General features: G+C 40.2%; 1 protein-coding gene across 1 annotated transcript in view; it reads left to right on the plus strand.

The window, feature by feature from the left end:
- Positions 1–23,824, plus strand: part of SLC13A1 (solute carrier family 13 member 1) — a 53,016-nt gene that overhangs the window by 25,667 nt on the left and 3,525 nt on the right. Inside the window, exons 2-13 of the mRNA XM_064142007.1 lie at positions 3,274–3,407; positions 5,658–5,786; positions 7,041–7,177; positions 10,930–11,117; positions 11,686–11,743; positions 11,830–11,896; positions 12,420–12,580; positions 14,315–14,434; positions 15,720–15,818; positions 15,907–16,008; positions 22,600–22,703; positions 23,655–23,764. Of these exons, the coding sequence (XP_063998077.1) occupies positions 3,274–3,407; positions 5,658–5,786; positions 7,041–7,177; positions 10,930–11,117; positions 11,686–11,743; positions 11,830–11,896; positions 12,420–12,580; positions 14,315–14,434; positions 15,720–15,818; positions 15,907–16,008; positions 22,600–22,703; positions 23,655–23,764 (1,409 nt within the window). The remainder of the gene's footprint in view (positions 1–3,273; positions 3,408–5,657; positions 5,787–7,040; positions 7,178–10,929; positions 11,118–11,685; positions 11,744–11,829; positions 11,897–12,419; positions 12,581–14,314; positions 14,435–15,719; positions 15,819–15,906; positions 16,009–22,599; positions 22,704–23,654; positions 23,765–23,824) is intronic.

Consider the following 23,824-nt stretch of genomic DNA (forward strand, 5'->3'; position numbering starts at 1 on the left):
TTTGATTCCCTTGTGGTTTTTAGAGAAGCAAATCTTGATCAAGGCCCAGCACTTCCATCTTACCATTTCTCTGCACTGTCCCTGGAGGTCTTCAAGAAAAACCTGGATAAGGCACTTAGTGCCATGGTCTGGTTGACTGGATAGGGCTGGGTGCTAGGTTGGACTGGATGATCTTGGAGGTCTCTTCCAACCTGGTTGATTCTATGATTCTATGATTCAATGGGAGACACTGACTCTGAAAGGAGACGCCTATGGCTACACATACAATTCCACCACTGATCCCCAGTGTAGTTCTGGCTACTTTCGTTTCTCTACTTCCACATCTGTAACAAGGAGAAAGAGAGGAAAAAGGAGAATTTCATTCTCTTCAAGAAACTTCAGACCAAAAAGCTGTTAAGGAAAAATTATGAACAATAACAATGAGAAGCAGTCAGACAAAATTTCCTGATCTAGTTAAAAGCCTTACATATGCAAGATCTTGGGGAATCAGTGCTTGGGATTTAATTTTTGCACTTTAGTAAACATTTATTCTCAATGGCACCATTCAAAAGGCAGCAATCAATGTTGTGTTCATACTAAAAATGTTTCAACTTTCTCTGGTAGCAAAGAAACACTTTGATTTCAGTCAATAGTTGAGCAATACACTAATAAAATTTGAAATGTTTTCCATGTTATACAGAGATGAGGAGGGAGTAAATGCTAGTTATTCAATAATAATAATAGTAATAACAACAACAATGTCATACTAGTACAGTCTAGTTTATTCATGAGTACATGTGGTATCCTGATAACATAAACTGTAAGACCCAGGGCAAAAAGAGTTGTTTCTGTGCTCAGTGCTCCAGGTCTATTGCAACCATTCTTTCCTGCAGACAGCCTCTCAAAATTTTCCCTAACAGGCAGGCATTAGAACACATCTGTCCTAGCACAGACATCTAAAATTGAGTTAGGCATCTAGATTCAACCCACTTGCTTAGGGCTTTTTTGATATCAGTGAAGAGAAACAGTCAGCTTTAGCCTGTATTTCTTCTCAACCTGTTCTAAGCGCCTCAGTTAATCAGGGTGAGAGCACTTACATCTCTCTGCAAATTGTGAAAAGAGGTTATGGTGATTATTTTAGCTATGGATAGGAGCAGATTCAAATATATTCTGAAAAAGTTCTCAGATTACTGCATGAATTCTCAGCTGTGATTCATGGGTGAATTTCATTTTGAAATGTTGACTGGAATACATATATTAAACCTAAATATTCAGCACTCCTACAGCACCATGCATAAAAATAGCATAGAACTAGCATAGAATCAACCAGGTTGCAAGAGACCTCCAAGATCATCCAGTCCAACCTAGCACCCAGCCCTACACAGTCAACTAGACCATGGCACTAAGTGCCTCATCCAGGCTTTGCTTGAACACCTCCAGGGATGGTGCCTCCACCACCTCCCTGGGCAGCCCATTCCAATGCCAATCACTCTCTCTGCCAACAATTTCCTCCTAACATCCAGCCTGTACTTCTGCTGGCACAACTTGAGACTGTGTCTCCTTGTTCTGCCCATAGTTCATTCCCTTTTCCATGTTAAAGTCAATTTCATTAGAGAATTGACTGCCATTCACCTTTGTGAAGACTCAAGCAAAGAAAACATTGAACACCCCAAGACTGTATGCATTTTGCCTTCCCTTTTGTTTACTAAATCTCTCTACTCTTCTTACCTGTGACATTTTATCAGAAATGTTTTTGCAGTCTGCAACTGAAATACATTTCACATTGCAATCTTCCTGAATTTATCTACCTGTGTATTTTTGTTGTTGTTGTTGTTCCTTTATAGCAGTCCTCAGGCATATGTCAATTTTTTCAGCTCTCATACCATTTCTATTTTACATTTTTGGATGCTTGAAGCTCCCTAGATGTACACATCACAGCACTGTGCATTACTCCCTGCTTACTGTCTCTGAACTCTTTAAACTTGGTTTGTCATTATGTATTTAGAACAGTTCCTTTCAAAGGCTACCAATTCACTTGAACTTCTTTATCTTTTGCATCATCTTCTCAGGAGATCTCAGTGTCAGCTCCCAGTTCATTCTGTGCAGGAGCAAAGACTGCTGTTTCATTGCTATTACATTCATCCTCAAATTATTTCCCACCTTTGCATTCTCAGTCAATTCCTTCCTGGTAGTTAGATTCAAAATGCAGCTTTTCTAGTAGAGCCAAACTCCTGCCTTCCTGAAACCAGAAGTTTGTCTGCAGCACTGGCAACCCAATAATTTGATTTGACTGTACCCTGGCAGACAAGATCCTTGTAATCAAAGTTATATGGACAGTAAAAATCTGACTTTCTAGCTGGTATTGGGATGGCTCTGACTAGCTCAAAGGCTCTTTCATCTATCTTCTTTTCCAATCTTCCATCTCATGCAAGACCCTGAACATAAAGCAGAGTGTTCTTTCCCCTTGTGATCTTCACCCAGATAGTGTATAAGTCTCTTCCCTGCATTTTCCTCTTATTTATTTGATGCTATTTTGTGGCATTACAAAGTCTACCAAGTTTTCTTGTACTGAGAACAGGAAAATGTTTTATTTAATTTTCACTTTTGTCTCGACAACTCTCCCACCCTAAGCTTTCCTCAAAGCTTGATATGGAATACCTTATCTTGTTTCTGTGTAAGAAGAGAAAATGGACTTCATACACTCACTGCCAGCCAAGACATAACACCCCACCCCCCCTTTCATACTCTAGACTGATAGAATCAACAAAAATACTAAGACTGGAAGGGACATCTGCAGGTCATCTAGTTCATCCTTTTGCTCAAAGCAGAGCAAAGTGCAGAGCTATATCAGTTTGCTCAGAACCTTGTCCTATCAAGTTTTGAGTATCTCCTTAGATGGAGAAGAATTTTTAATTCTGTTCAGCAAAATTATCTTGCATATATTTTCACATATTCAATGCATATTAGATGTTTTCATTTTCTCCTGAAGCCAACAACAAAGAAAGCACCTGAAATTTTTTTGTTATCTATTTGTCTAAAACCTGGCTCTAATTCCATAAATTTGTTATGAGGAAAGGCAGGGAGAGAAAGTAGTGAGGAGGCTGACATCTGGCCTTGGTTTATGATGAACACTTATCTTATCAACCTACTGTTAATAAACTCACTAAAACAATAAAGACCAAGAGTTAATTTTAACTTGGTTTACCGAGCTGCTTTAGCAATGGCTAAAGGTGATAGCTTGGAAAAACATTAATCAGAGCCAACTATTTAAAGACAGACTTTATTTTTTGTCAGTTTCTGCAGGAAAGTTCATCTACCAACCATCAACCATGAAAATTCTTAGCTACTTCTTGATTTACCGAAGGTTCCTGCTCATTGTTCTCACCCCGCTGCTTTTGCTTCCACTTCCACTTATCATCAAAACCAAAGTAAGTAACCTGCTTTGAGACATATAATTATTCTCTTCCTGCATGTCAACCCTGAGATTCTTAGATCTTTTCAGAATCATGGAATCACAGAGAATTTTGGGTACCTTGAATAACTCCATGATCTTTGCACTGTGGATTGGGTTTATTTGTGTTTGGTAGTGTATTTTGTTTGAATTTGTTTGTTTGGGGGGGTCAGACCAGACTATTTGCATACAAAAGTACAGAAGACAACAGTTTTAGAGAAAGATTCTGCGCTGACTGGCTGAAGTTCTGAATTACATATTTGTTTTCTTGTTCAGGACAGGTTTTTTTCTCATTTAACATCATCTAGACTACCTTGAAAATTCTATCCTTACTATTCCATTTCGTCCACTTTTAAACAACTCTCTCTGATAGACAGTGGAGACAAATTGTTATAAAGACAGTTGCATTTACCTTTTCACCTGATGATGAATGTTGTTAATATATTGAGTTGCCTGATAGCAAATGATTGGGATCAATGAGCTGAGAAGTTTATGGGAGGACACCTTATTTTACTGGAAAAAAAATTATTCTGGCATTCAATAGCTTTTGTGACAACTCCAACCTCTTGAAACAGGTGTTTTAAAATTTTATTAGTGATTCTATTTGGTACAGCTCACACCTCAGCAGAATGAAATGGAATTCTCTTGGGGTGTATTACTATAGATGAAATGTAAGTGTCATGTGCAGCAATACATGAAAGCACAGTTCAGAAATCCTTGCATCACAGATAGGTAGTGGTTACAGTGCAATGTGCTTCACACTGTCTCACATAACAGTTTCAATATTTCATTTTCCTCTCTGAGAAGAAATTATTGATAAATTCTTTATGTGATAGGACTTAAGTGAGATTAACATTTCTTAGGTGATAAATGAATCGACACAATCAAGTTGTTGCATGTGTAATGTAAGCTTCCCCTGAAAATACATCCTAGAAATTGCAGACTGACTTGGATTTGATATTGCTGTTTTCCAGTTAGAGGTTCTCAGATCCGTTTCATTAAGCTATTCCTTTCCCAACACAAATCATCTCTGACGCTGTTGAGTAGTTTCATGCCATAAACAGCAACATTAAGAGATCTGGACAATGCTTGAGTGTGTCCAGAGAACGGCGATGAGGCTGGTGAGAGACCTCGAGCACAGCCCTACAAGGAGAGGCTGAGGGAGCTGGGATTGGTTAGCCTGGAGAAGAGGAGGCTCAGGGGCGACCTTATTGCTGTCTACAACTACCTGAAGGGTGGTTGTGGCCAGGAGGAGGTTGCTCTCTTCTCTCAGGTGGCCAGCACCAGAACAAGAGGACACAGCCTCAGGCTGTGCCAGGGGAAATTTAGGCTGGAGGTGAGGAGAAAGTTCTTCCCTGAGAGAGTCATTGGACACTGGAATGGGCTGCCCGGGGAGGTGGTGGAGTCGCCGTCCCTGGAGCTGTTCAAGGCAGGATTGGACGTGGCACTTGGTGCCATGGTCTAGCCTTGAGCTCTGTGGTAAAGGGTTGGACTTGATGATCTGTGAGGTCTCTTCCAACCTTGGTGATACTGTGATACTGTGAAAGGAATTCTAAAAGAAACCCACCTCTCTTCATCTCACTACATGTGGCTGTGGCTGTATTTGACAGGCAACACTGAAGTAAATTCTCTAGAAAAAACAAACAAACAAACAAACCAAACCAAACCAAACCACAAAACCCTCCTGTTCCCCATGACTTTAAAGACACTCACTAAAATGACAACTCTTGAAAACAGCTGTGTTTCTCGACAGTCTTGCACAATGTTTTTTATGTTAGATGATATCCTTGCCTTACTGATGCTAATGGCAAAACTGCAATGATTACCACTAAATGTGACCTGTTACTGACTGTGAGTACTCCTGGTGTTTTAGAGTTTTGATTGAAGCTGCAGGTTGTGTTTTATGTTAATGAGAGGTCTGAAAGTTATCTAGAATGACCCACATGATTGATTGTGCTTGAAAGAAAAGACAGCTGACTTTCTTTTCTGCCTTTCATCTGGTAGAATGTAAGTAATTTTATTACCTCTTAGGAAAAAAATCTATTTTATAGACTGTTCCATATCTTGGAGTGTTATCAATAGCATACAATAAGTACCCTGCATTCAGGATCCTTGCCTTGAAGTTATTGTCAGTGGGACAATTACACTGCTGACATAGCCAGACTTTGAAAAATTGTGATTTTTTTTTTCCTCCACTTATTTTTTGTTAATGTTTTTCTTATTCCAGGAAGCAGAATGTGCATACACATTGTTTGTAGTTGCCATCTTTTGGCTCACAGAAGCTTTGCCACTGGCTGTTTCAGCTTTGCTCCCTGCCTTTATGTTCCCATTGTTTGGTATAATGGCATCCAAGCAGGTAACTCCTTTTTGTCCTCTCAATTATTGATTTGAATGATAAAATATCCAAAGAAAGAACCACATAACATTGAAACATTGCTGGGTAATCTATGGATTTGCTGGGTGCCAGTCACAGTAGGTCTGCCTCAAGATTTTCTTTCATGCTTTACCCTCAGGACTTGTTCATATTTCTTTAATATGTTTATTCTAGATTGTGTATCAGTGCTTAGCTTACTTGATAGCTCTGCCATTTAGGTACAAAATATCCTTAATAGTGCAGAAGTGAGATGTTAAGACCTCATGTGCAAAGTACTGAGTGCATACCTTCATTTCAAAGACAGGACATCACAGATGATCATACCCTAAATCTATGGTTAAAGTTGTTTTATCTGTTAGATAGATGACTAAATTAACAAAAGCAGCATTTCATTGTGAGTTTGCATGTGGGATGTGACTGATCAGCTTAGGTGGGTCACATCATAAGCTGGATTTTTCATTTTGTTGTAACACTATGCACTTTGATGCACTTAGTCTTGCATCATTTCACTGAATGAAGTTCAAATTTAAGCCAAGAATGCTTCTCTGTGTTTAATTCAGCATACATTATTGTATAGTGGTGAGTATCGCCTCCTGTCACATGTGAGACCTGGATTTGTTTCCTCAATTGGGAATTTAGGGATGTAATTCTGCCCCTGTACTCAGCATTGATGAGGTCTCACCTCCAGCATCGTGTGCAGCTCTGGGCCACTCACTTAAAGAAAGATATTGAGGTGCTGGAGCAGGTCCAGAGGAGAGAGACAAGACTGGTGAGGGGGCTGGAGGGAAAGTCTATGAGGAGAGACTGAGGGAGCTTGGGTTGTTCAGCCTGGAGAAAAGGAGACTCAGGGGGAGCTTACCACACTCTACAACTATTTGAAGGGAAGTTGTATTAAGGTGGGGGTTGAATTCTCCCAGGCAACTTGCAAAAGGTGAGAGGGCATGGCCTGAAGCTGCACCAGGGAAGGTTTAGGTTGAATGTTAGGAAGCACTTCCTCATGGAAAGGATAATTAGACCCTGGGATGGACTGCCCAGGGAGGTGGTGGAATCACCATCCTTGGAGGTGTTTAAGAAAAGATTGAATGTGACACTTAGTGACATGGTCTAGTCGATGTGGTGTTGTTAGGTCACAGGCTGGACTTGATGATCTCAGATGTCTACTTTGCATTAGTCATTCCATAATTCTGTAATTTAAAAAAAAAAGATAATGCCAAACACATTTTGTTTTTATTTCAGGTGGCATCTGCTTATTTCAAAGACTTTCATCTGCTGCTGATTGGAGTAATTTGTTTGGCAACATCAATAGAAAAATGGAATTTCCACAAAAGAGTGGCTTTAAGAATGGTGATGCTGGTGGGTGTCAACCCTGCATGGTATGTGCTAAGCAAAGCCTTGAAGGACAGTAATGCCTGTGGAAAGCTATGTAATCCAGCCTCTCTTTTCTACTTAAAGCAGATACTTGAAATTATATGATTGATTCGTAGGTGATACATCATTATTTCACTGAAATCCTAACCGAAAGTTCCCTGCAGTGATTCTGCTCACAAGAGGGATGCTTCTGAACAAAAAAAAAAATATTATGAATTTGTGAATTAGTAAGAGTTGTGTTTCTCTAATGCTGGTTAGTACATGACATATCTAATGCCTACAACTTAAAATCTCAGCTATACTTGTTATTAATTTGTATTTTGATGCCAGTTTCAAAATTCTGGACTCTTACCAATAATACAAGAGGAGTTAAAATACACAGCGAGGAAAAATGAGTCATAAAACATAAGATGTGACAGAAAACATATTAATCACAATGTCTTTATTTATTGAAGATGAGCCAGCAGTGTGCCCAGGTGGCCAAGAGAGCCAATGGCATTCTGGCCTGGATCAGGAACAGTGTGGCCAGTAGGACAAGGGAGGTAATTCTTCCCCTGTACTCAGCACTGGTCAGGCCACACCTTGAGTGCTGTATCCAGCTCTGGGCTCCTCAATTCAAGAGAGATGTTGAGGTGCTGGAAGGTGTCCAGAGAAGGGCAACAAAGCTGGTGAGGGGCCTGGAACACAAACCCTATGAGAAAAGGTTGAGGGAGTTGGGGTTGTTTAGCCTGGAGAAGAGGAGGCTCAGGGGGGACGTCGTTGCTGTCTACAATTCCTGAAGGGAGGCTGTAGCCAGGTGGGGGTTGGCCTCTTCTCTCAGGCAACCAGCAAGAGAACAAGGGGGGACAGTCTCAAGTTGTGCCAGGGGAAAGTATAGGCTGGATGTTAGGAGGAAGTTCTTCCCAGAGAGAGTGATTGGCATTGGAATGGGCTGCCCAGGGAGGTGGTGGAGGCACTGTCCCTAGAGGTGTTCAAGAAAAGCCTGGATGAGGCACTTAGTGCCATGGTCTACTTGACTGGCTGGGGCTGGGTGCTAGGTTGGACTGGATGATCTTGGAGGTCTCTTCCAATCTGGTTGATTCTATGATTCTATGTATTTTTCTTGGTCTACTTATGAAGAAAATATGAAAGGAATAGGGACTTCCATAGCTGATTGAGGTGATCACACACTCTCCACTCACTCAGTATATATCTTATGAAGTGAAACTCTGCTTGTTTTACAAGCTTGCAGAAAACCTTTAGGCCCACAAATTCATCTTTCGGCATTCCAGTAAGGCTGCAGGTTAGATCTGCATCAAATCTGGCCTCCCAGAATATATGATTCTCATGGAGATGCCTCTTAGAGTAACAACTAATAACACCTTATGGAAATGTTGAGTTATTTCCATTCCTCAGTGATTTATCTGTCATAATTTAAAATATTACTTGTGGGAGTTCTTTGTCCCCTGCATATTTTGATATCTGGTATCTTCCAGGTTGGAAGAGACCTCCACGATCATCCAGTCCAACCTATCCCCCAGCCCTAGCCAGTCAACTAGACCCTGGCACTAAGTGCCTCATCCAGGCTTTGCTTCAACACCTCCAGGGATGGTGACTCCACCACTTCCCTGGGCAGCCCATTCCAATGCCAATCACTCTCTCTGACAACAACTTCCTCCTAACATCCAGCCTGTACTTCCCCTGGCACAACTTGAGACTGTGTCCCCATGTTCTGTTGCTGGTTGCCTGAGAGAAAAGACCAGCCCCCACATGGCTACAACACCCTTGTTCAATTGTCTCCCATTATCTTTAGCTATAATTTTTAGCTACGTTGCTTTAGTTCTTCTTTAGTACTTCACTTTATTTTTTTTTTTATCACTCCTAAATCCTCATCATCTTGAAATGGAGAATATAAGTGGGTGTTGTGTTGTGGTGGGAAACTTGGCTGTGGACACAGAAACCTGCAGCCAGCTGCTGAGAGTGTCTAAAACAAGTCCACAGACTGATCTGAGGGAGCAGTGTCTCTCACAATTATCTCATCTCTATTATGTTTCCTGATCATGACAAAAGGATGATAAGATTACAATGAGATGGTCTGTGAAGGAGAGGATCCTTCCATCTCTCAGTATCTGCTATTCCTTTCCCATGTCCACTGTAAGGTGACGCATGCTGCTGTTCTCTGTGCATAGCAGACCTTCCCAGCCAGACTGTTCATTTTGAAGCCTCATCCATGGTAGAGATAGCATTGTAGGTAGATGCTGCATTAGAGAACACATAGGATGCAGTGGAAGCAGAATAACATGAGTCTTGCATTCTGCATGCTTCTGGACTAACTGGCTTGTATGAGAAATAGCCAGCAGGACTAGGGAAGTGCTTGTCCTATTGTACTTCACACTGGTAAGGCTGCACTTCAAGTACTCCATTCAGTTTAGGCCCTCTCACTACAAGAAAGACATTGTGGTCCTCGAGTGCATCCCAAAAATGAGCAATGAAGCTGGTGAAGGGTCTAAAGAGCAAGTATTATGAGGAAGGGCTGAGGGAACTGGGATTAGTTAGTCAGGAGAAAAGGAAGCTAAAAGGAGGTTATAGTGAGGTGGCTGGTCAATCTCTTCTCCAAGGAAACAAGCCATAGGTCTGCAGATCATTTCATCATTATGCAATTAAAAGTGCACTGAAAAAAAGACAAGGTGCCCCTGCTGAGAAAAAATCAGATTTGAAATGTCATTGCTATTAGCTGAGATGAAAAGCTATTTGAAGTATTTTGAACAGTATTGCTATATTATTTTGGTATAAAATCTTGTTTTCTTAGCACTGAGAAATTCCTTCAGGTTTTGGGAAGATTTTGAGCAGGGCTAGGTACAAATTGCACAAATGGCTTCTCAGAAAATGCTGCAAGAACACAATCCTTCCACTCACAATTGTTCTCTCACTGTGGTGATGCATGGCAGGTGTTTAATGATGCTGCCAACACCTCAGGACAGGAAATCAGGAGTACTACGTTCATTTGCAACTCCAAGAGATGCATTAAAAATGGCAATGTGGCTTGCATTCTAAGTTTACAGTCTAACCTCACCAGACATGACATGGAATATTTGGATTTTTTTTCTATGTAAAACTAGAATGATTCCAGTCCCTGATGCAACTCAGTGCATTACATCAGTGTAATCAGGAACTGCACAGATGCAATTCTTGTTCATAGTAAACTTAGCAGAAGAACTGCCAAGACCATCATGATATTGCAATGACTATCATGTGCTCATTTAATACAAAATATGATGTTTATTGAAGCACAAATAATCTCTACAAGAACCAAGATTGAGAATTAACTTTCAATTACTGAATTGTAAGTATTTCTTCCCATACTACCTGGACTGGTATCTAGAGAACTTAAAGTCTGAGAAGTCCAGGAGTTTGACCTAGCTGTTACAATATGAGATGAACAGTATCAGCAGCATAGTCATTTTACCTTTCATTTGAACTTGTGCCACATGTGGTGCTCTGTCTTCAAAGATTATTCAAATACATTTATCATTCTGTAAATAAACATTACTGTTTCTCTTTCACTCTGTAAAATAGTTGAACCTTTAAATCTAAACCATCATCATTTCAGTGCTTTTGATCAAGGCAATTTTAATTCATAAACTTCTTCAGAGGCCACTTACAAGCTTTAAATGGTTTTCCTCAATCAAGCCTTCTGTTGAGAAAGTTTTCCATATATATTAAAGCAGTGATAGGAGGTGTTGCTGTAGCAGCCACAGACTCTTTTCTCCTCTTCCAGGCTTACGCTGGGTTTCATGGTTAGCTGTGCTTTCTTATCAATGTGGCTCAGCAACACCTCTGCTGCTGCCATGGTGATGCCAATTGTAGAAGCTGTAGCACAGCAGATCACCAAAGCTGAAGCAGAAGCTGATGCAATGGATATGTCTTTCTCTAATGGCTCCATCAACCCGGCACTGGAACTGGACGGTAGGCACACAGTTCTTGGCCTTGCCCACCCTGACTCTGCAGTGGAGTAAGCACCACATAAAACTGATCAACTTGGGAAGTAATACCATCTTTATATGCTTAATTGAGAGACTTCTCCTGGATTACTGTGTGAGGTTTTTCATGTTCGAGAAGATTACTCAGCAGGTGCAAGATAGGGCAGGTGTATAACAGTAAAGGACCAGAAGCTGGCTTGTTCAGCCTAGTAAAATGTCTGAGAAGTAATATGATTATAAGCTATAAATACATTAGGGTTAAAACTTACCAACAGAAAAGAGCTCTTGAAGCTCTACAGTAATGCTGGGAGAACAAATGAACCTAAGCTGGTTGCATACACAGTTGGATTGTAAATCAGAAAGATTTCTCCTCATTTGAAGAGTCAGACTCTGGGGGAAGAAGTAGGGCATAATTCAGCTGTTTTTCAGACTGGCATCTGCAAATGTATTCATGGGATAATATGTAGTGATTGCATGGAATGGGACATACCAATGGATCCTTTCCAGCTTTACTCCCTTAAATGCTTATCTGTCTTTTCATCAATGTCTTACAGAAAATATAGGAGAAAGTGAAAACAGCGACTGGAAAGAGAAAGAAAAACAAGTTAATGGGTAACACTCATCCACTATACCTGTTCTAAGAATACATCTAAAGAGAATATCTGTTTATTACAATAAATACTTCTGTGTTTTTCCAGATATGACAATGGTGTCAGTAGTACTATGTGCACAATCGGAAAGGAAAATGAAAAAGAAAAGGAACAGGTACTTATAGTGCATGTTTATTTTGAAGCTACCTTCTGTGATTTGATTTTGACCTAAATCTATGGAACATCTAACGTGGCACAGCTGGCAATAAAGTTTCATGTGAATAAGAGACACACACACATATATATATATATATATATATATACACAATTTGCTTATGTAGCTTTTTCATTGGTGGATTTGTGCTCCCACTGTATTTTAGCAAGTTAAACCAACCTCATCAGAGTGCAAACTTCATGTATCAGGTGTGTGTGTACATGTATATAGGTGTACGTGTATACATATATATGCACACATATCAGTAAAGGAAGTTCTTGTATAAAGGCTGAGTCAGCTCTGGAAAAGTACTTCAGGATCTGATACTCCCTCCTCTTCCTTTGCATCAATAGTTTTAGTACCACTGTAACAACAAACCAAACCACAGCCATATTGCCAGCAAGTTTTCTGGCTCTTCTGGGCCATTATCTGAATATTAGAAGCCCTTCTGATATATTAACTGGTGTATATTCTTTCTGAGCAGAACTTACCACCTGCTGAAACAGGGAGAAAAAGCGGAGAGGACAAACACAATGGGATCTTCAAAGTGATGTGCTTGTGTGTTGCTTATTCTGCTAGCATTGGAGGGCTGACCACAATCACAGGAACATCAACTAATCTGATTTTTACGGAGCACTTCAATACGTAAGAGGCTATATTCAATTATTTGTATTCTTCTTAATCCAGAATTTTAACTGTCCCTTAGCTCTCGCATGGATCTTCTAAAAAGCATTAGAAACTTTACTCTTTCATTTGATACTACTTGATTCTATTACCTATTTTTCTTATTGTCTTGTTAAAGAGATAAGATGGAACATACAATTTTGAGGTTATTAAAATATTCTTTGAAATCAATTTTCTTTCCTAAATAGAATTGATTTTTAAGGAAAACTGGAAGATTTCATTCCAAAGTGTTTGAAAAAAACAATATTTCTTGATGGACTTTGTTCTCCTTCTGCAAAGTAGAATCATAGAATCAACCAGATTGGAAGAGACCTCCAAGATCATCCAGTCCAACCTAGCACCCAGCCCTAGCCAGTCAAGTAGACCATGGCACTAAGTGCCTCAGCCAGGCTTTGCTTGAACACCTCTAGGGACAGTGCCTCCACCACCTCCCTGGGCAGCCCATTCCAATGCCAATCACTCTCTCTGGCAACAACTTCCTCCTAACATCCAGCCTATACTTTCCCCGGCACAACTCATTGACAGAAACATTCCTACTATAATTTTAAAACAAAATAAGAGAAAGCACAATTCTTTAATTACTCTCTGCCATTTGTTTTGTCTTGCACACAACAAAATGGTGAAAGCTCAGTTACTGATAGATTTTTTTTTCCAACTTATGTTCCATGAATGCACATAATTTTGCTTCAGAATGCTGCAAAAGAGACCTGAAGTAGTGCAGACTGTAAATCAGCCTGTAGTAAGAGAATGGCAACAATGGAAACAGTATGGAAATTGTAAGTGTCTGTTACTGAGGCTGAAGAACTGCACAGGGCAGACTATGGCATTATAAGTTAGTGTTGTAGAATCACAGAATCATTTAGGTTGGAAAAGATCTTTAAGAACATAGAGTGTTTACTGTTCTTTATTTCATTTTTAGCATTAAATCTCTCAGTAGAGATGGAGGAGGTCAAGGGAAACTCAGTTCATAAAATAAACTGGAACATAAGATACTTGGCCTTTTTGCCTGTCTGGCACCTATCTTGTTCAACAGTAAATTTGTCTCTTTCAGAAAACCAAAGTCTTCTTCTTTTCTTAAATGTATATGACAAGGAGACCTCTGGGTGAATGTCCCACATCTGTACACAGTAGATTAAGACCTTCGTGAAGAGATTAAGTGACTGCAGAGAAAATCCATCTAATAAAAGAACATTCCTGCCTTCCCTGGAAATTAGTAATAATAATTTTGGATTTAATCAGTTTTTAATCCCTCATGGAACCTTAAAGAATGTAAATCTCAATGTTATCATCACTCTTGTCTTCTAAATTCATTTGAGTTCATTCATTTGTGTGTTTCTCCTGCTAAAGTCTTCTTTTGAAGAGTCGCTTTTCTTCAGGTTTTGTTCCTGTGTAATTCTAATGGTCCTCAAGGCTGTCAGTGGCCCTTCCATGCTTAACCTAACTCAGGCTGGACATGCCTAGATTGCTGTCAGACCCCCAGACCTGTTGCTGATCCAGTGGTGGAATAATTGGCACAACTGGTTATGATGATCAGGAACAGGATGGGAGGGTGAGTGAAGAAGACACCAGAGGCCAGCTCATTCTGAAGTCAGATGCCAGCCAGAAGCAATCTTTCGAAGCAAGGTTTTCTGGCCCTTCTCACAAGCCTTCATTCCTTTGCAAAGCTCAGCTGAACAGTCTTTTACTTCTGTGCAGACGTTATCCAGACTGCCAGTGCATCAATTTTGGATCCTGGTTTGTCCTATCCATCCCCATCACAGTTATTATCCTGCTGCTCTCCTGGGTCTGGCTCCAGTGGCTTTTCCTTGGATTTGAGTAAGTAAATGTTGTAGTCAATAAAAAGAAAGGTTGATAAGAGATCTTTTATACCAGGATTAAATATTTCATCGAAGTTTAACAGGCTTAATAGGAGGACAATGCAGCAGTGGTGATTTTGAATCATTTGTTAGCATGGCTGAGTCTCTAAGTGGAACAAGGATTTCCTAAAACACTGATCCTTGACTGCTCAGCCCAATGCAAAAAGTCCATGTTTCAAGTGATAATAATCTTTCTTTTAGTGTATATCAACTTTAAAGAGTGCATGTGAGTGAGAAAGGAGAATGCTGAGATTGTATACATTGGAGTCTCAGACTGGAAGATTTATAGCCAGGATGTTAACTGGGTGGTTGGATTTATAAATGTGAAGTAAAAATATTCAGCTTTCCCCAAATTTACATCTGGTGGCATGGTGGGGTTATTTTTTATCTCAGACCTTGTACTTTAAATATTTTGGAGAGGACAATCCTTGTTTGGGCCTTATACAAAGCCTTGCTCCTCGTAATTCATTCATATCTGCAGGGAAAACAGTGGGGGCAACTGTCTTCCACTCTTATGTGGCTGCTTACTGTGCAAGAGGTGAAGAATAACATTGCTTACTTTTAAGTAGGTAATCTTAGAATCACAGAATCATAGAATCAACCAGGTTGGAAGAGACCTCCAAGATCATCCAGTCCAACCTAGCACCCAGCCCTAGCCAGTCAACCAGACCATGGCACTAAGTGCCTCATCCAGGCTTTGCTTGAACACCTCCAGGAACGGTGCCTCCATCACCTCCCTGGGCAGCCCACTCTATAAGTGAATATTTCTTGTTTCACTTGTCTTGATTGTTTTGACAGTGTTCTTTTCATCACTGTGTAAACATCCTGTTCAAGAATGAAAACCTAGCTCATAGCAAATAGTCTGCTGATCAGGATGCAGGCTACTAATGCGATGGAAACTTTTTCATTACAAACCAAAGTAAAACAAAGGCATTGGTGACTTTCATTAAATAGCTAGGTTATGTATTTGATTGTTTTAATTAGTTCCCATAATTAAAGTTTCATCCTTACTGGGCTAATAAGCTAGTCAATAGCAGGACACATTTTGTTGCTGCCTGTACAAGTTCCCCACTGGGATTGCCAGGTAATTCAAGCATGCTCAGTTTGGTGCATGATAATGAAATGGAAGATACTGAATTGCAAGGTGAAATTTTTACTTTTCTAAACTATAATTTGTAACCAGAAATGCTGGCTGCCTTCTCTGTATACCCTTTATCATTCAATATTGCTGATCCATCTTCCAGTTTTAAAAACATGTTCAAGTGTGGCAAGAAGAAAACAGCTAGAGAAAAGGCTTCTGCACAGGTGATTCAGGAGGAGTATAAGAAGCTTGGACCAATAAGGTATGTCAGACTGTAAATCTGCAAACAAGAGTGAGCAAATCCAAGTGCAAATGCAGCAAAATATATAACCTATCTGTTTCTCCTATAGCTACCCGGAAATTGTTACATTTGTCCTGTTTGTTTTAATGACCCTGCTGTGGTTCACCAGAGAGCCTGGCTTCATCCCAGGGTGGTCTTCACTTTTCCCAAAGTAAGTAAACTTTATGATGCACCAATAAGAATTGCACTGTGTCTTATTTACATACTTTCTTTTCATCTCAATTTAAACAAAAATAAAATCAATACATCATAATGGACCAGATCAAAGTTGTTTAAAACCTTTATAGCCTATATAGAATAGGTAAGGACCCACAATTTCACATATGCATATGTTCAGTATCTGAAATGTCCTAAACCCATTACAGGATAAAAGAAAGTGCCTGCCAAGAGGCATTGTGCCTAGGTGTTAGACTTCACCCAGTGGAGGAGAATGCATAATGATTGATCTTACAATATCCTACTTCCTCATCAAACTCAAGAACAAATCTTTGGTCAGAATTCTTTTATTTACTGCCTTTAGCAACACTTGCATGCATACAGGCCAACATCTTCTGCTTCAACAGCTCTACTTAATGATATAAATTACTCTCTATGCATAACTCTCCCAGTGTCACAGTTTCACTAACCACCCAAAATCCAGGAACAATTCAGGAATTATTTGCCTTCTGCTGCAGCTTGCTTGCACATTTCCTTCCCTAGGATCACTCAGACTTGTCTGCCTGAGAAACCAGTCACTCTTGCAAGAAGATGCAATTCTGTGCTATTTCCTGATCTCTTGATATCACTGCTGTAACTTCAGTTCTGATGCTCCATGACAAAGGTCTGGGTTTTGCTCTGGAGTATTTGCAGGAATGGGACTTTGTGCTACTTAGGTCCTTTTAGATTCAGCATTTATTACTAGATGGGTCAAAGGCCTGTGCTGGACTTGGATAGTGATTTTCCATTCTGTTTTCCTGTCATAAATGACATTTGAGCATTCATCTGTTGTGCCTTCTCTACTTAAATATATTCCCATGGTTCATACATTCAAGCACCCTACCCAGCACTCTACCACAAAGTCTGTTAGAGGATATTACAAGGAACAATTGTTGCCTTTTTAAGATTTAGAGTACAAAGCAAAATGATTTTGTGTAAAAAGAGTAAAATAATTAAAAAGAGTAAATACTAAGATAGCTTTATAAGCATTTTCTTTTTAATTACACAAAATATTGCAAAACACCTTTTTCTCTCCCTTATAACAAGATCAGAGATGATCAATGTCTTATATGAAATGCCATATTCTTGAAGGGGTTTTGGAGTGTTGACCTAATCAAGCAATCAGCCAGCTAAGCAATCAGGCTGGCTTTGCTTCATATTAGCATTCAGTGCTCTTGGAACACCATTTAATGAGATACATGCAATACTGCAAAACAGATATTGTAAACAACCTTTCAAATATGGGATTTATAGCTCAAATTCATTACTTCAGTTCAGAGATCCACATTTGTCTATTTGAAATTGTCTAGATACCATTATTTGAGGATTTTGTTCACTGGCTCAAAAATGCAGAACACCCTCATAACAAGTGTGGTTACAGGTTCTGCACACAGTAGTCACTTTGTGGATGACCTCTCATATTTTCCTTGGAAGGGCATGCAAGTATGTGTCATGTCACATTAGACTGAATCATGGTATAATTTGGTACCCTGAAGAGAAGAAAAGCCTGTGACAATCCCTAACAAAACCCTAAAGGGGGAAGAAAGCATTTCTTACTATTCAGACCTTGCCAATTTCTAGATAGCTTTAATTTACGAAAAGGTTGCATTAACAGGCATAAATTGAGGCAATTAAGTTTTTATTTTTCTGAGTAATGGAAACTTCTCAGCCAACATAAATGAGTAGGGAAAGGAATCAGCATACAGAGTTGAGTATAGTAATAAGAAATATTCTTTGAAGGAAACAAATAGACAAGTCACAATCCAGGTACTGTGGTCCTTTAAATGGCTATATTGCTGTCATTATGGTGGCTTCTGGGAGGCTTCCAGCAGTGCACAAACTATGGCTTACATCTCACTTAGTGCCATGGTCTGGTTGACTGGCTAGGGCTGGGTGCTAGGTTGGACTGGATGATCTTGGAGGTCTCTTCCAACCTGGTTGATTCTATGATACACTTGTTCCCTAATGCCTCCATGTACAGAGCTATTCAGTGTTTGGACTGAAGTATACCAATAGGTGTTTGTACAACTTCCCTATATTTATGTTAGAGGAAACAATTATAAGGAAATATTTTCTATCCTTAGAAATCTGAAATATCAGAAGTATGGTAGTACTTACTTTCCACAGAATGTTAGCCCACACTCTCAAGCCAGGGTCAGGAAACTTATGTCACCTGCACAGATGAACTTTGTCCTTATGAAAGGCCACAATGTCATGGAAGCATGGAATAGTTTTGGTTGGAAGAGACTTCTAACCTCAACCTAAGATTATGGCCATTAAATCATGTCCTGGAGTGTATCTTGAACACCTACAGGGATGGTGACTCCACAACCTCCCTAGGGAACCTATTCCAGTTCAGAGATATTAGTAACCATGAGACCCTCTTGACCAGTAAGTGGATCCTCTTACATGAGAATCACCCCACTTGCAGGGTCTTAAATCAGGTAGGACCATCAGTTCATTTACTCTAAAATGCTGAAGATCAGAACAGCTACCCTGTTCTGTATGCCATAGAATCATAGAATCAACCAGGTTGGAAGAGACCTCAAACATCATCCAGGCCAACCTAGCACCCAGCCCTAGCCAGTCAACCAGACCATGGCATTAAGTGCCTCAGCCAGGCTTTGCTTGAACACCTCCAGGGACGGTGCCTCCACCACCTCCCTGGGCAGCCCATTCCAATGCAAATCACTCCCTCTGGCAACAACTTCCTCCTAACATCCAGCCTGTCCTTCCCCCGGCACAACTTGAGACTGTGTCCCCTTGTTCTATTGCTGGTTGCCTGGGAGAAGAGACCAACCCCACCTGGCTACAACCTCCCTACAGGTAGTTGTAAACAGCAATGAGGTCCCCCCTGAGCCTCCTCTTCTGCAGGCTGCACACCCCCAGCTCCCTGTCTCTCCTCATAGGGTTTGTGTTCCAGGCCCCTCACCAGCTTTGTTGCCCTTCTCTGGTCACCTTCCAGCACCTCAACATCTCTCTTGAATTGAGGGGGCCAGAACTGGACACAGTACTCAAGGTCAAGCCTGGTATAGTTTTATTTAATTAAACCAGAAATTACTAAAAAGCAGCCAGGCTTGATTTCAGAGCAGCAAAGTACAGGTTCCTCCGAGTTTGAATTTACCACTTTGCTTGATGATCTGTCGTGGTGGATAATCATCTCTGTTGCCAAACTAAACAAGAACAAACTCACACCTTTTTTTCCTATCTGGATATAGCTCCCAGCCATCTGGTTTTGTCTTTATTGCTTTTCTGTCATAGGTGCTTTAAGGATATACATATCTAGTTTAATTATATCACAGTGTAAGCTTTGTTTTGACAAACTAAATTGAATGCTCAAAGTTCTGTTTCAAGAAACAATTTTGCCTCACTCATAATCCATGTTTCAGCCCCTTGAGCACATCCTCACAAACTACCGAATACCCCTTTAAAATACAAGCGCTGATTTCCACCCCCCACCTCCCCCCAGCATTTAATTATGACACCTCCCCACTTTTTAAAGGGCTATTTTCTGAAATGTTGCTAATTTTTAATCCACATCTGTGCTGTATCAGTATTGCATAGAGCTAATTTTTAAGCAGTGTTACGAGATGCCTTTACTAACTAGTTTTTCTTAGAAGATGTTGTAAATATATTAAAGCCGAATCATTTACTGTCCTGCCCTTGTTATCTCCCTCTGGAGACAGCCAGTAGAGTGTTGTAATAAATGTTGTATGATAATACAGAGAGCAGCACAGGGTAAAAGCACCTGTTTCCTGCCCATCTGTTGACAGCACAGGATCACACGTCATTTCTGCTATGGCACTTTCCTTCCTAGCCTGATTCCAGGCTGTAGGGTATTAGCTTCAATTAGAGGAGTCTCACACTGGCCTTTGACCCAAACTTTATGAACCTCATAAGAAACAGAAAGTTCAACATGTGGTTGCAGCTGATTACAGATGATGTATGCAAGGTATGCTTCCCTCATTCTTCCTCAGTTTATTGCCTGACTACATTCTTTCTTTTTTTTCTGCATGTTTTATTCCTTTCTTTACTTCTAGTACAAGCCCAGTATGTACTTTGGCCCACAGCTTTGCTCTCTACAATGATCTCACTTGGAATCATTGTGAGATCTCACTAATCAACAGACTTTTTGCTGCCTTATAGGACAATCAGATTTGAAGTGTTATAAGCAGGTAGGTGTTCTAAATGCACTTTTATTACAGCTTGGATTAATGAACTCTGAAAAAAAGTTTATTTGAAACTTTAATGCTTCAAAAGCTTCTGTCTGGAATGGTGCCATGTGCATCATCACAGTAGTAGGATGTTGTATGTGTCCTCCAGTTCTCTGAGAATGGTTGTTTCACATTTTGAATACTTCCCTAGTTCAGTAAGACAACCCCAGGCAACAGAACACCCTGCAAGCCACCCAGTTGGAATGCAGCTTAATGGAAAAAGACCCAGAGATCCTGGTGGATACCAAGCTGAACATAAACCAGCAATGTGCCCTTGCACAAATTATATGCTGGGCTGTGTTAGGAGGCTGAAGTGGGTGGTCCATCCCCTCAGTTAATGAGGCCACATCTGGAGTGTTACATCCAGTCCTGAGGTCCCCTGTACAAGACATGGTTACACTGGAAAGAGTCCAACCTCAAACATTATTAAGAAATTGGAGCATCTCTCCTGTGAGCAGTGTCTGAGAGAGCTGGGGGCCTTTAGCCTGAAGAGAAGGCTGTGTTGAGGATCACTGAGCTCTACTACAGGTTGCTCAGAGAGATTGCCGTATCTCCAACCTTGGAGATATTCAAAAGCCATCTGGGCATGGTAATGGGCAACTGGCTCTAGGTCACTCTGCTTGACCAGGAGGAGTTGGACCAGGTGACCTCCAGAGGTTCCTTCCAACCTCAACCATTCTGTGTAGAGGCAGCTGCCTAGAAGAAAGTAGCAGCATGAATTGTTTCTGTATCTAAAACTTCCTCCAAAATTCATAGGAGCTCTTAAGATCCTCAAGAAAGAAATTTTCTGGTCTTTAGATTCTGCATCTGAACAGACAATAGCAAGCAGAAGAGAGAATATATTTGAGAATCACTTCCACTTCTGCAGCAGCTTCATTTTGTGCCAGTGTTAGCTAAAAGAATGCTGATTGTGGTGTCAGTGTGCTGTGCATATTAGGGGGGTTGGTATCTCACCCAATACTGTTGTTAAAGCAAAGATATCTACAGATTATACGCTTGTGACACATAACTGGGAGATTTTTCCCTTTCAATGAAAAGTCCTGGTTCAGGGCAAAGCCTTAAGCTGCTGGGAAGATCTGCTTGAACCTACTGTAGCTGTATGTGCAAAAAAAGCATATGGTATGAGGGCAAGAGGACTAATATATTGGTATATTGGCTCAGGAAAACTTAAAGGAAATAGAAAAATAAACCAAATAAAGTGAAGCTTAAGAAAATATTCGTTTTAACTTCCTTCAGCAAGATTTGTATTCATTTGACTTGCCATAGTGAATGAAATAAGACAGACTGGGCTATGTCACTACCTTACAGTGTGTAACAGAATTAGATGGATGTATTAAAATGGCCTTAGAGCTCAGTCTTGCACTTGGCTTGATTTTGGGGTTACTCTGAATAAGTTAGAAGAATGTTGGATCAGTTTGAGGAACACTAATGCAAGCACTTCTCAGGCAATGGAAATTATCAAATTAAACATGGCCCTTGTGTCAATGACCCTAGTGGTGACACACATAGGAAGCTAATAAATCTATGCTACTTTCTCTTAGCAACAGAAACATCATTTGTGGCTATGCACAGGTATCTTAAGGGCTGCTGGACTGAATCTATTACAGAGTATTAAAATTATTAAATTTCTCATTGAACTGTGATTAGTTGTTTAAGTATCAGCTATTCCCAAATGTTCCTCTCTCTCAGGCTATTTCTCTGTGATAAAATAGCACATGGTTACCCAAGATACTTATTTATGATTTTAGAAGGCTTGTGTCTAATATGTCTGTAGATGTGAACTGACCTTGGACAGATCCCCACTCCACAGCTCTTTCACCATGCCCCCTCAATGGGACAGAGGAGAAATTAAAGCCAAAAAGCTCCTAAGTCCCTGGAGCTGTTCAAGGCAGGATTGGACGTGGCACTTGGTGCCATGGTCTAGCCTTGAGCTCTGTGGTAAAGGGTTGGACTTGATGGTCTATGAGGTCTCTTCCAACCTTGGTGATACTGTGATACTGTGACAAAATGGGGAGATCTCCTACCAGTTACCATCACAATAAAAGAGACTTGATTTGGGGAGAATTAATTTAATTGCCAATTAAAAATAGAGTTGGATGGTCAGGAACAAAGACAAAAGCTAAAATACCTTTCCACAACCTCCCTGCCTTTACTGGCTCAACTCTACTCCTTCATTCCCTACTCTGCCTATTTCTGCTACACCAAGTAGTGCACATGTAGGGAATTTTTCAACGTGGTCAGTTCATAACAGCTCCTTTCTGCCATGCCATTACTCTACCCCTCCTAACTATATATATTTATGTTTTGTTTTTTTCTTGTTAACTTCTCTTTAGGTATAAAGGCTATGCAACAGATTCAACAACTGCCTTAGTGATAGGCCTCTTGTTCTTTATTATTCCAGCAAAAACATTGTCTAGGACTTCAAATGGAGAAACCAGTTGAGTATATTTTGATGTGATACAATAAAAATCTAAGGTGTTATCATAAATATGGCTTATTGCACTTGTTAGAGGAATATTGTTAAATGTCAATATTACTGTTTTAATATAAGATAATATCTTAATGGGATATAAAACACCTCTGGACTGGAAGTCAGTGCCAACAATTAAGCAATAGGAACAGCAGGAGCTAGTGCTGTGCTGCTAACTGCAGCCCACCACCTCCAATGCAAGCAACTTTTCCATTGACTGAAACAGGCTTTGAATGAGACTGTAGGGCACAAAGCAGAGTTTGTTTTGTGAAAAAGTTACTGCTTATTTAAGGTCCCCTGTAAAAGTCAGCATGGTAAATGATCATTTAATGCTCATGGTCCACTCTCATTTATTTTTTTCCCTTCAAAATAGAATTTATCCTGATTAAAGTATACCTCCAGATTGTCCTCTTTACACATTGAATTCTGCAGCAGAAATCAATGAGATCTGGAGGTTTGCACGGAATGCAAGCTCAGAACATAAATGAGTCTAAGCAAAACAGAGTGAAATCTCTCTGAATAGTGCAGCTCAAGTAAATTAAACTCACTGATGTCATGTAGCTATCCTCCACATAGTGGAAAATGGAGGGGATCAGTGCTCCACTAGTGGAAAACATTACAGTTGTACTGTCTTGAGGCTGTGACAGTTTAAATCAACTAAAGATATGCCCCATGAAGTGTAGGCTGTTCATGTTGAAGATTTTCTGCATATTATGATGATGACATTTTTACCTTTGAGTATTTCCCAAGTACTTCTTCAGAGAGATTATTTCAATATGTTTCCCAATATGTTTTCAAATGGGAGGTGGGGGTGTGTGGTTTGGGTCTGTTTGGTTTTTTGTTTGCTTGCTTGTTTTATTCTGTTGGGGGGTGGGGGGAGGTGTTGGTTGGTTGTTTATAATTTTTTTTTTTCTCTAGCTGTTTTTGGTTACACTCCACTGATTACCTGGAAGGAATTTCAGTCATGCATGCCCTGGGAAATAGCTATTCTTGTTGGTGGCGGGTTTGCACTGGCAGATGGCTGTGAGGTAATGCAGTTTTAAGAAGACACTGAACAATTAGCATGACCCTTATCAGAAGCAAATCAG

Source organism: Pogoniulus pusillus, chromosome 4 (assembly GCF_015220805.1).
Source record: "Pogoniulus pusillus isolate bPogPus1 chromosome 4, bPogPus1.pri, whole genome shotgun sequence".
NCBI lineage: Eukaryota > Metazoa > Chordata > Aves > Piciformes > Lybiidae > Pogoniulus > Pogoniulus pusillus.